This window comes from Chlorocebus sabaeus, chromosome 27, assembly GCF_047675955.1.
Source record: "Chlorocebus sabaeus isolate Y175 chromosome 27, mChlSab1.0.hap1, whole genome shotgun sequence".
NCBI classification, from domain to species: domain Eukaryota; kingdom Metazoa; phylum Chordata; class Mammalia; order Primates; family Cercopithecidae; genus Chlorocebus; species Chlorocebus sabaeus.
In genome coordinates, this window is record NC_132930.1 from 9,670,937 (window position 1) to 9,684,552 (window position 13,616).

A 13,616-nucleotide genomic window follows, 5' to 3' on the forward strand; every position below is an offset into this window, starting at 1 on the left:
GTTAACTAAAGCTAGAGGTGTGAAGATTTAGGCATATTTGACCTCTCACATCGTGGTCCTTAAATAACAAGATGTACTAAATTGAATTTTAACAATAGGAGTAACCAGGAGGAGCAGGTTAAGATTTATCTGTTTCCTTGTTTATAGTAGAAAATGAAATGTCACATTATCAATTTTTCTTATACAGTTGGATGGTTTATATGTTTCATTGATCAACTTCTACCCTTTCAAAAGTTCATTTTTCAATTGCAGTTATACTTGTATATAGCTTACAAATTCTTGCCCACAGATTTGCATTGCCGTTTTCCACTTCTTAGAAGCAACTATTCTTCAGTTCATTTAGCTCTTCTTCTGGTATTTACTTCCTTGTAACAGATTAATATGTATATATTGGTAATTCTTGAATTTTTTTTCCATTTTAGGCATTAAACATGAATTCCATTGAGGAGGAGAAGGGTTTATCTTTCTTTTATTCTTCTTCCATTAAATACCTGCCCTTGTACTCTCTAAGATAGTTATATCTCAGTTTGTTTTCACTGTAAATGCTTTTCACAGCTAAGCTATGCAGATACTGTGATTTTATTTTCTTTCTTGTATAGCACATTAAAATTTTGTTGCTCGGCTGGTCGCGGTGGCTCAAGCCTGTAATCCCAGCACTTTGGGAGGCTGAGACGGGCGGATCACGAGGTCAGGAGATCGAGACCATCCTGGATAACACGGTGAAACCCTGTCTCTACTAAAAAATACAAAAAAACTAGCTGGGCGAGGTGGCGGGCGCCTGTAGTCCCAGCTACTCAGGAGGCTGAGGCGGGAGAATGGCGTAAACCTGGGAGGCGGAGCTTGCAGTGAGCCGAGATCACACCACTGCACTCCAGCCTGGGTGACAGAGTGAGACTCCGTCCCCCCCAAAAAAAAAAAAAAAAAAAAATTTTTGTTGCTTAGTGTTCTATTTATATACTGCTTATTTATCCCCAAATTCTCAAATAAGGTCAAACACAATAGCACATCTCTTGGTTCTTATGTGTGTGCATGTGACATTTTTCTTGGGCTCTCTGCTTGCTCACTCTGTTCTGGACTGTTTACTCTTGAGGCCTGTACACAGCTGTTGACCTGGAATTTGTCCTCACCAATCACATTGGGAATTCTTGATTGACCTGTTTACTGGATGTAATCTCTTTTGGTTTTGACCCTCTTTTGGGGAGGCACATTGCCTGGCTGCTTTGTGAGAAAGCGTGTGTAGATGGAATTTTTTTGAGATCTGGCATGTGTCAAAATATCATTTGGTCTCTCCTTACATATGATTGATAACTAATTTAAAGTTGGAGATTACTTTCCTTGGGAGTTGAGAGGGCTTGTTCCATTTTCTTCTGCTTCCAATTTTGTTACAGAATTGTTGCATGTTCTTCTGACTATATTTGCTTGTTATATGTCTTGTTTCTTTTTTTTTTTTGGATGCTTTTAGGGTATTTAAAAATCCCCCAGTGTTCTGAGCTTTCCTTGTAATATACCTTGGTATGTCACTTTTTCATTCATTGTGAAGACTGTTCTCTCTTTTCTGGAGCTCCTATTTGTCAGATGCTGGAACTCTTGGGTTTTTCCTCCAACGTAATTATTGTTTTAAAAAAAAAAAAAAATCCCTGGCTGTGTGTGGGCTCACACCTGTAATCCCAGCATTCTGGGAGGTCAAGGTGGGAGGATTGCCTGAGCCCAGGAGTTCCAGACAAGCCTGGGCAACATAGTGAGTCCTTATCTCTTCCAAAAAAAAAGAAAAAAAAGAAACAACTGGATGTGGCGATATGCGCCTGTAGTCCTAGTTACTTGGGAAGTTGAGGTGGGAGAATCGCTTGAGCCCAAGGATTCAAATTTGCAGTGAGCTATGATTATGCGACTGCACACCAGCCTGGGCCACAGAGCAAGACTTCGTCTCAAAAAAAAAAAAAAAATCCTGATTTTTATCTTTGTATCTTTTTGTTCTACTTTAGGGGAACATTTACCTCTATTATCTATTAACCTCTCTGTTGATGTTTTATTTCTGTGATTATAATATTAATTTCTAGGAGCTTTTTCTTATTCTCACAATATCGCTATTTTACAGCATCCATTCTTTATTGCTTTGTGGATGCAATATATTTTACCCTGTTGGGGTTCTTAATTATGTATATTTGAAGTCTTCTCCCTGCATTGACCCTGTTCCCTCCTGAAGCTCCTATCTGTCATGCTGGACCCTATTACACATATTTGGTGTTCATCTTGTCATCTTTATTCATGAGAAGGCACTGAGCAAGGCTTTGTCAATTGGTGGCCTCGCATAGGATGACCACCTCTTTTCAGAAGTCGCCTTCCAGTTTTGATATCTGTAGATCTCTTTTCTTGGGCAGGTTAGTTTCTCCAGAAAAGTCTCCAGTACCAATCTCCTACTGGCCAGTGCTCTGGGAACCCAGCAGAGGAAGGAGCTGTGGAGTGCATAGCTCCACTTAGTCCTTCTCTTTTTCAGTTGGTCCCTCCACCCAGTCACTGTTCCTATGGTCAGAACAGTGCAGATCCTCTCAAGTTTAACCTTTGCTGAGGTGGGAGGAGGGGCATAGCAAGCTTCATAGTTTAGCAAGGATACGGAGTTTTACTCCTTAAAATGACTTGCAAGCAATCCCCCAATTTTCAGTGCCACCGCCACCCTGTCTTCTCATCCAAACCCCACTTAACCATGTCTTAACTTGCACTTTCCTCAGGTTCTTTGCTGCACACTGGCTTGTTACTTCCTGACAATTCTGTCTGTAGACATTTGTTTTGTCTGCCTCTGCTTTGAAAATTCACTCATCATTGGGCCAGTTGTTTTCGATTTTCCAAAAATGTTTTCCATGAATTTTGTCCTCCTGCATTCTCTTTCTTCTCATGAACTTATCTCTGCCTTTCACTTACTGTCATTTAGGGGTGGTTTTGGGAGAGAATGGAGATAAGCACAGGATTGTTATCTATCACATGTAATTGATAATCCCTGCTGATCAACTTGTGAGATTTCAGTTCCATTTAGATATGTGGTTGTCTGGTCCATTAAGGAAGGGTTCATTTGGTTACTCTGTACTTTTCAGTTTTGTTCGGAGATTATTACTCTCACTGTCAAAATGAACTAAGTGATACTATTTCTTGGTTTGAGAATATACTAGAAAAAAGGTCAGTTATCTCTGAAGTATACATTCCAAGTCTGACCTCAAACCCAGGCACAAATGTAACAGAGTATTTCCACCATTACAAAAAATAATGACCTTCATTGCCTGGAGCCATAATCACAGTTGGGTGATTTCCTATTAGATCTATTTCTTAGATTTCCTATTAGCTTGACTTGAGTTGGGCCCAAGCTGGAAAAAAACATTCTTTTCTAAGAGCCACTTTATCCAGTAGTCCTAGTTGTGTTCTGTAGGGAACTGAGCTTCCGTGAGGCATGTCTGTAGATTCCGTGAATAATGTTGGACCTTGATGTTCTCCATTCCCTTGCTCAAACCACCCAGAGTACCTCTTACAAAATGCAGAAAGTTTTATGTGCCAGAAGCTTACATCATTGAACATGTAAACACCACAGCAGAATCAAGGCCAAATATTGTCTTTCAACTTTTTTTCTTAAATTTCATTAATACTTCAGTTTTAGGAATAACAGCTGATTTATTAAAATTATGTTTAATATATTATTAACATGTATCAAAGATTACTGCAAAATTATTTTTGGGTCTTGTTCAACCATTGTAAAGTCAAAGGGCAATCAATTCAAATTTTAAAGGTTTTGTATGAATGTAGGGGAATCTGATGTGATTTCTTTTGTTTTGTTTGTTTTTTTGGAGACAGAGTGTCACTCTTGTCGCCCAGACTGGAGTGCAGTGTCCCAAACACGACTCATTGCAGCATCGCCCTCCTGGACTGAAGCAGCCCTCCTGCCTTAGCCCCCCAAGTAACTGGGATTACAGGCACATAGCCAGATAATTTTTTGTAGAGACGAGTTTTGCCATGTTTCTCAGGTTTGTCTTGAATTCCTGGGCTCAGGTGATCCACTTACCATGGCCTCCCAAAATGCTGGGATTACAGGCATGAGCCACCACGCTGGGCCTGATCTAATTTCTAATCTAGACTTTATGAAAATCCTTTAAAAAATAATAATATTTACCTTCATATGGTAGAATTAGTATTTTTCTGTTTCAGACACCTCATGTTCTTTGTTGATAAATCAAGATTGAGAGTATGTAGAAGTTCTGAGACGAAATCTTTCTATTTGCAGGTTCCTCTTGTCGCCATGATAAAGAGTGCTGGGGCATCTGTTTTGTGCTAAAGCTAACTAGAAGTGTCGCTGCTCTGAGCAACAGGCGGGAAGTACTTCTGTCCTTAAAACCAAAAATAGATGCTCTTTCTCATTATCATAGCTCAAATGATCATCTTTTTAAATGAGATGGGCACATCCCTTGTGGTTTTCACAGATTTAATGATCAGATTATTTAATGCAGAGCTTGGGGAAAAACAGCTCTGGTAAGATAGATGATGGAAATTTTACTGGAAGCAAAAATAACAACTTTATTCCTTCTTTTTCTTTCTGCTAATGTTTTCAACCTCTTATTCCTTTGTTTGTTTAGAGATGGTCTTGCTATGTCACCCAGGCTGAAGTGCAGTGGCACCATCATAGCTCACTGCAGCCTCGAACTCCTGGGCTCAAGTAATCCTCCTGCCTTAGCCTCCCAAGTAGTTGAGACTACAGGCATGGGCCATAACACCCGACTTGCTTGCATATTGATTGACTGTTTAATTGATGAGATGAGGTCTTGCTATGTTGCCCAGGCTGGTCTTGAACTACTGGCTTCAAGTGATCCTACTACCTCAGCTTCCCAAATGCTGAGATTACAGGTGTGGGCCACCTCACTGGGCCTCCTGCTGTTTTTAAAAAAATTATTATTAATTATTTTTCATGATTCTTAAAGGCATTCATTTTTCTTATTTTAATATATTGGTACGTTTACACATTTCTCACTATATTTTAACTTCAAGAGACCATTACCAGGGAGAAAAAAAAAATTATTTGTAAGGAGAGTTGGATGTGTCAGGATTTAGGTATACTGTATGTAGTCTGACTTGCTTTGGACAACTCTGCGAAGTATTGTGTATTAGTATGTTGGCAGTTGGAAGGAGAAAAATTGCTTCTTTGCTGATTTTAGAAAGTTCTGTTTGCATTTCTGAAAGTAAGACAAGAAACAAAAAGAATAGAAGAAATTTAAGGGAAATAAGGTAATGTATGTGAAGGTGCCTTGTAAACTGCTAAATTACATTACAGCTCTTAGTTACAGTTATTGCAAGGGTTGAACTTAAAGTGAGAAAATAAGTTCCACAAAGATGCTATAAAGAAAAATGGGAAAAAGAGAAAAGAACTTGGATAGGAAGTTGTTAAGAGAAAACAAAATGGGAAAATGATAATGGGGAATTTTTACATTCTAGTGTTTTTTTTTTACTCTGAAAATTCAGTAGTAGTTGTTCTTCCTATATGAGCAGTGAAGTTAAAAATATTTATTAGCCAAAAGTAACGTTCTATGGAAATAATTTGGAAAAAGAATCTTATCTGAGGTTGTGAGAGTTGGATAGAAACTACTAGGCACAAGACCTTATCAGGTCTAAATAAAGATCTGTGTGTTGTAGGGGGTTATGTACTTAATTAAGGTGTAATTCACATCTGTAGATCTCTTCTGAGCCTTTCCTTTCGTTCTCATTCATACCTTTGCAAGGCTGATATCCTTAGCCCATTTTACAGATGAGGCTTAGAAGGCTAATTGATTTGCCCATAGCCACTTAATGTATGCAGTGGTAAAGGCCTACCCCTTCTTCAGGTTCTGAGTTTGTTCCCACATTTCTAGATTCTACACATCAGGGCAACTGGTTTTTTTGTGTTTCTGGAGATTCTGCTTATTGAATTTCTCCAAAGGAGGTGCTTGTTAAATAACAGTGGTCACTTAGAAATAACACACTCCGGGCAGGTTTTAGGCTTAGCTAAATCACTTCAAATGAGTTCTGCTTAAGAAACACTGTTTGAATTCCCTAAGGACTAAGAAATAAACAAAAAAGGCATCACAACACCCCAGGTATGTGTTCAGAGGCCGTGCCCTGTGCCCTTCAGATCTTATCTGGAGCTTGGTATTTTAAGTTTTGTTCTCTTGTACTTCATTATTTTATCTGAATTCCAAAATCGTAGCTGAGTTGAAGAAGGGAAAGGTTGGTACTGTAACAGAAATGAGATGCAACTCTTTAGGGCAAAGGAGAGGAGATAGCCAGACTACGAAAGGCAGACAAATATCCCCAAAGCCTAGCAGCCATCTGCCTTTGAGTAGAGGAATAAACAGCCCTCTGTTGCCTCAGAAGCTTCTGAGAACAGCTGTCTTGCCACTGGCCTTTAACTGATAGGTTAAACCCAGTTACCAGCAGGATATACACAAAGCCAACCTTACACCCTCTCCCTCTATTCGCCATCAATTTATCTCCAACTCAGACCTTGACTCTAATCAGCCATAGCTCTTGACTTCAGACCTGGCTCTGTAACTTGGATTTCCCCTTGAGCTCTCCAGAGTGTATTTATGTCTGTGCTCTCCCTGTTGTGAGAACTTCAGCAGTCTCTTCCTTTTGATTCTCATTGCACCCGGTGCTTTAGTAGTAACTCCCCATCCAGCTCTCTTTGTGGTGGTAGAAACCCAGCTCCTGCCCAGTAACTGCTGCCACTCCTTTTCCTTGGAGTTAGTATTCTTATGTTCCAGCAGAGCAAGTAATTTATAGTCATGTTGATGATCCCGTGTCACCAAAGATTAATCACATTCTGGATTCTCTGAAGAAGGCATTACCTTTTAGAAAAAAAAAATTAATCCGCTATGGTTGAAATTAAACCCATTTTGATACCTAGATGGGTAATCCTTCAACTGTTTTGAAAATCGTGATCATTTTCAGTGTCTTATTCTTTGAGGTTTTTATTTTTATTTTTATTTTATTTTATTTTATTATTTTTTTTGAGACAGTCTCTCGCTCTGTCACCCAGGCTGGAGTGCAGTGGCATGATCTCTGCTCACTGCAACCTCTGCCTCCCGGGTTCAAGTGATTCTCCTGCCTCAGCCTCACAAGTAGGAGAGATTACAGGCACCTGCCACCATGCCCGGCTAATTTTTGTATTTTTGGTAGAGACAGGGTTTCGCCATGTTGGCCAGGCTGGTCTCGAGCTCCTGACCTCAGGTGATCTGCCTGCCTTGGCCTCCCAAAGTGCTAGGATTATAGGTGTGAGCCACTGTGCCCGGCCTATTCCTGGAGATTTTAAAAAGCAGAAATTATATTGTACTGTAACTGCAGAATGATGCAGAGAATTATTATTGAATTATAGAATATATTATTTTGGAAGAGCATAAGCAACCTTTTAGATAGCTTGCATCACCTTTCTATTAATAAATGTTGCTTTAAGCAAAGCCATTTAAAAATTTTTTGTGTACAAATTTATCTTTTAGGTCAACAACAGGAAATGCTTAAGCAGAGCTATTATCTATCTTAAAATAGTGAAATGAGCATAGTAGAACTAGTGGCCCTGTTGACATGAAATGTTTACTTTGGAGAGAATTCTTGGCATTTTTGTCCCACATCAGCATAATAAGAACTTGTAGGAGAGGAGGGAAGCATTAATGTATTTGTTGAGGATTAATGACCTTGTAGAGCATTTGTGGTAGTGAATATATTATGGCTAGTACCGTAAATGTAGTAATTAAAAAGCTGCACACTAAACACTTTGTAGACTGGCAAATATATTCCCTTCCTTTCCTTGATGCCTTGCATTCAAGTGAGTAGCATATATTTATCTTGCTCTTAGCGTTCTTAAGAGTAGAAAGAAGTCTCAAAGATTAGTTTCCTTCCCAAGATATTGCTAGTCAGATGGACACAATCAGATTTGATGTTTTCAGGATCAAGTTATTTTTTTAACAATTCAGAAAAATGTCACATGGTACATACCAATAAAAAAAAACTGTTCCTTACCTTTGGAAGCTTTATTATTAAAGTTGCTTTTAGACAAATATTACCTTGTGTTGCTGCGTAATATAAAATGTGTTCAGGCCAGGCATGGTGGCTCACGCCTGTAGTCCCAGCACTTTGGGAGGCCAAGGCAGGTGGATTGCTTGAGGTCAGGAGCTCAAGACAAACCTGGTCAATGTGGTAAAATCCTGTCTCTACTAAAAATACAAAAATTAGTCGAGTGTGTTGGTGCACGCCTGTAATCCCAGCTACTTGCGTGTCTGAGATATAAGAATCACTTGAACCCGGAAGGCGGAGGTTGAAGTGAGCCGAGATTGCACCACTGCACTCCAGCCTGGGGAACAGGAGTGAAAGAAACCCTGTCTTAAATAAATAAATAAATAAATAAATAAATAAATAAATAAAATGTGTTCAGTATGATCATGATACCTCAGGGCTTCTTTTATTATAAAAGAAGTAAAATCGTGAGTAATAGAAATATATATTAGGACTAAAACAGACCTGCAACCAAGGTGAATTTTTAATATTTTCAAGGAAGTGAGACTTGGTTATCTCATGACTATTTATCTTATTGCTCCAGCGGGTTAAACCTAAGCGGGTTGTGTGAATGAGCATCTGGGAGGAGAGGCACCATGCTGTGAGAGTAATGATGTCCTGTCCTTCACAGGGGAGGATGACAAAGAAGGCAGACAGATGTAAAGTCTGCAATTTCTATTGCTTTGTGTCCTCAAAATGTTCATACCCATCTATTTTCCCATTTAAGAGGCATCTTGTTTTTCATACTTTCTGAATCCTCCCACTTAACATGCAGTATTTACTTACAAGTTCTTATTTATGAGTTCATAAAGATTTTCTTCTGTGAAAAGTAAGTGCAGCTGAATGTGATTTGCAGTTTTGCTTTGAGTCAGTTAGGGAAGGAAAAGAAGAAATAGAAAGACTATTTCTGTTCTCACCATTTAATTGGCCTCCTTACCTCCTAGTTGTGAAAGCTCTTCACTAATGTATTGGTTTATTGATTTATTTCACATTTATTGACTGCTTACTACATCCTATGCCCCGAGGATACAGAGATGGTCCAGTTAGTAGGCCTCTGATGCCTTTGAAACCACCTTTGTCCTGACTGACTTCAGTGCAGATAGCATTGGTTCTAAAATCCTTTCAAGTTGCAGAAATGGCCTGGATCTTGTTCCTGTTAACAGAATAGACAAACTGCAGAGCAGGCTTAGAGTTTTTGAGATCACAAAGGCTATCTGGGGAACCTAAAAGCTGCTTTTCCAGGTGTTTTTCATTGCATCGGGTTTCTAATGAATCTTGCTCCTTTGGCATTACTGGGATACTTTCCAAGTATAAAGTCACTCCACTCCATTTCTGAATTGGCTAAAATCCTAGATGGAAAAGCGTTCAGGAGATCACAGTGGAATGGCATAACTGCTGTTTTAAGAGGCAGCTAGGAAGTCTCAGTAGCAGGTGCCACCGCGAACCCATTCTCCCCTCCTTCTTGCCTTTACTTTCAAATGTCTGCCTGTTTTTCATTTTCAGTAGTTTATCCATGGTAGGAAGGACCTTTGAATTGGAGCAATTCAAGAAACTTTCTAAGATGGTGGGTAGGGCTGGGTGCGGTGGCTGATGCCTGTAATCTCAGAACTTTGGGAGGCCAAGGTAGGCAGATCCCAAGGTCAAGAGATCGAGACCATCCTGGCCAACATGGCGAAAACCCATCTCTACTAAAAATACAAAAATTAGCTGGGTGTGGTGACACGTGCCTGTAATCCCAGCTTCTTGGGAGACTGAGGCAGCAGAATTGCTTGAACCAGGGAGTCGGAGGTTGCAGTGAGCTGAGATCACGCCATTGCACTCCAGCCTGGCAACAGAGCGAGACTCCATCTTAAAAAAAAAAAAAAAGATGGCGGGTAATAGTTTTGCTTAGTGAAACTATATGTACACCTTTGGAAATGTTGACACCTAAAACCCAAGATCATTTTAAGAAAAAACATCTTCCAGATCTTTTGCTTATATAGTTTTTTTTTTTTTTTTTTTTTTTTTTTTTTTTGAGACGGAGTCTCACTCTGTCGCCCAGGCTGGAGTGCAGTGGCCGGATCTCAGCTCACTGCAAGCTCCACCTCCCGGGTTTACGTCATTCTCCTGCCTCAGCCTCCCGAGTAGCTGGGACTACAGGCGCTCGCCCGGCTAGTTTTTTGTGTTTTTTAGTAGAGACGGGGTTTCACCATGTTAGCCAGGATGGTCTCGATCTCCTGACCTCGTGATCCGCCCGTCTCAGCCTCCCAAAGTGCTGGGATTACAGGCTTGAGCCACTGCGCCCGGCCTTATATAGTATTTTTTGATACTCTGAAGTTCTACTCTTAGGGGTAGAACTTATAAATGCTCTTTTCTATCTTGGTACAAACTGCCTTGTTTGTTTGTTTACCTTAAAACAGACTTAGACTACTTTAATTTTGGGGGATAGCTTGCCAGAAACCAAGAATTTCATGATCCATGTCCTCAGACCATTTACTTGTCACATCATTCTCAACAAAGAGACTTTGCCAACTATTTTCTGAAAACATTGATGCCATTTGGTCTATTGCCTCCAAATTCCCAATACTGTTCATTATGACCTTATTATAGCCAGATTTATCTTTCCAGTAGCCCCGCCTTACCCAGTTTCATTTCTGTGATTGCAGTTTCCTGTAGTACAGTACACTGAGATAGCTATGAGAAATAGAGACCACATTCACCTGCTCTATTTTATTATTGGGTATCATTGTTAATCTCTTACTGTGCCTAATTTATAAATTAAACTTTATCACAGGTACATACTTGTGGGAAAAAACATAGTATAGCTAGATAGGGCTTGGTTCTATCCATGGTTTCAGGCATCCACTGGGGATCCTGGAATGCATCCCCCATGGATAAAAGGGAGCTACTGTACTTTCCTTCTAATATCAGAGGGTTGTGGACTCCCCTTCTTCTTCAAGGTCAGCCCCTTCATCTGTACTCCTGACCCTTTGGCCCACCTCTTTTGAGATCTCAGACCATCTTTACCTCTTCCCTCTTGGACTTTCAGCCCCTCCCTCTGAATTGAGTCTTTCAGCCTGTAGCCATGTGCTATGAGCACTTAGTCTCTTCCAGCAGCCTTGCATTCCCCTTCCTGGGCTCTTCTACTTGCTCTCTTGATTCTGTTATCTCTGCCTCCACCAGGTGTTATCTCAGCTCTCCATCAAGGTGGACAGTGACTTCTTAAATGCCAAATCCAAAGGTATATTTTTCATTTTTTATCTTTGTTCATCTCTTTCTATCCCGTGTACCTCTCTGCCATTCTTCCTGGGTCTTCATCAAAAGATGGTTTTCCTCTGCACATTCTATTGTGTGTGTTCTCCAGGATTCTGCACTGATCGTGTAATGTTCTCCTTCTGTCCATGTTCCTGCAGTGACGCCACTCACTGACACGATCTCTGCTCCCCACTATGTTGTAATCACTTTTATGCCTTTATGTTTTTCTCAGGCTGCTTCTCCAGGCTTTACGCTCAAGAATATCTCAGTATCCCCACCTGAATCTTCCATGCTTCAATTTCTCTCTCTCTTTTTTTTTTCCTTTTTTTTGAGATGGAGTTTCACTCTTGTTGCCCAGGCTGGAGTGCAATGGCATAATCTCGGCTTACTACAACCTCTGCCTCCCGGGTTCAAGCGATTTTCCTGCCTCAGCCTCCTGAATAGCTGGGATTACAGGCATGTGCCACCATGCCCATGCCAGTTAATTTAGTATTTTTAGTAGAGACAGGGTTTCTCCATGTTCGGGCTGGTCCCGAACTCCCGACCTCAGGTGATCCGCCTGCCTTGGCCTCCCAAAGTGTTGGGATTACAGGCGTGAGCCACTGACGCCTCAATTTCTAATGCCCCAAACTAAATTCCTTGTCTTCCTTATTTCTTCTCCTATATTCTCTACCTTGGTTGTCACTACCATTCATCCACATGTAATAAACCTAGAGTTCCGCTTTGAGTTTCTGGATGGTTCCAAGTACTAATTCTTCTCTCCCCTTCTCTATCTACTTCTGTTGCCCTAATCTCCACCCTTTTCTTCTCCCTGAATGATTGTAACAACCAAACAGGTCTCCCTGCCTCTACCCTGCTCCCTTCAAGTCCACCCAGAGAATCATACATCTGAAACCCAGATCTGACCCCTCAGTGGCTGTTTACACCCAGGATAAAGTCAGAGTTCTTTGAGATGTGTACATGGTTGCCATCTGGCTCCAGGCTTATTTTCTGGCCTCATTCTGCAGGCCTCAGTCTAGAGAGTGGCCAGCAATTCTGGACTATACCATGCGGTTTCTTACCTTTCCTTTTTCTATTGCCTTGTCTTGCATCCCTAGCGTGGCTAACTCCTCCCCAGCCTTAGGACATGCTAGGCACCCCTTTTTCTTGGAAGTGCTCCCTGACCTGTCCATTTCTGGACTAGACACACCCTTGCTTGATATGAAGCTCAGTGATTTTGCTCATCCCATAACCTTATAGTGGCCAGTTTGTGTGCATCCTTTGGCTCCCCTAGACTTCACTTTCCTTAGAGACAGAGATGGTATCTTATTCATCTTTGTAGCTCCAGTGTTTAGCATGGTGCTGGGTGTATAGTAGGTGTTCTGCATATGTTTTTTAAATAAAAAAATCAACAGTGACAGTAAATCGACTTGATGGCCACAAAAAAGGGTAAAAATAATTTCTGCATAGGAGTCACCCTTAGAAGGGAACATGAAGGGGACTTCTGCAGTGCAGATAATGTTCTGGTTTTGATCTGGTGTGTTTTCAGTTTGGGAAAATACATTGAGCTGTCCATTGTGATGTGTGCATTTTCTATATGTTATACGTCACTGAAAATATTTTTTTTTCCCCAATGAGCGTGACATCTAACCTCCCCAATACAGAAAAACAATTTTCTTCCTTTCAAGCTTTTAAAGTTTTACAGGATATTAGTTCAGATGTCACAGCAAAGAGCCAGGCAGTGCTATTCCTTGATGTTCAGGAAGAATGGAAAAGCATCAGGCAAATGCAGGTGGGATTGCCTGGACTTTTGATGGGGGCCAGTGAGGGCCAGCCCTGGTCGCTGGAAGCGACCTGTGCCTCTGTCACACTTATTGCAGGGCCCACATGCTAATCATCAGCAAGCCCTGGGCCTGCCTGCAGTGACAGGGAGACCTCATCTTGCATGCGACTATGAATAATTCATAAACATGGTTATCTGGAAATTTGTGGTCATTAGCATTTTAATAAAAAAAAAAAAATGCTGTCATTATCCTAAGTCTCTATTTTGTTTCTACCTTTTTTTTGTCTCCCCCTACCGCAGCTAACCATCTCAGTCTTTCCTGAGGACTTGGGAACTGCAGAGGCCCCTACCAATGTGTTGACTGTCACTATGGGCAGACGGTACCCGGAGGCTCACTGTCGTCCAGGCAGCTCATGTATGTATGGGATCAGTCTCTCTCTTGCTTTTTTCCCTTTAATTTTCATTGTAGAATATCACAGAGTCCTGAATTGGTAAAAGCTTTAAAGGTTTAAATAAGGATGTTTAGCAATACAAGAGAATGGATTGCTCTAGGGTAATTTTGAATATT

At 40.7% G+C, this 13,616-nt stretch overlaps 1 protein-coding gene across 12 annotated transcripts in view; it reads left to right on the forward strand.

The window, feature by feature from the left end:
* Positions 1-13,616, forward strand: part of APBB2 (amyloid beta precursor protein binding family B member 2) — a 411,855-nt gene that overhangs the window by 137,323 nt on the left and 260,916 nt on the right. For 9 of the 12 annotated variants that reach the window (XM_008017573.3, XM_008017571.3, XM_038008602.2 and 6 more), the window contains one exon: positions 13,349-13,463. The exons of 1 other annotated variant lie outside the window; for it this stretch is intronic. In XM_008017573.3, the coding sequence (XP_008015764.1) occupies positions 13,418-13,463 (46 nt within the window). In that variant the 5' untranslated portion in view covers positions 13,349-13,417. Of the gene's footprint in view, positions 1-13,348; positions 13,464-13,616 lie in introns of those variants that run through there. 2 more of the 12 variants (XM_073012449.1, XM_073012450.1) reach the window with 2 other exon arrangements.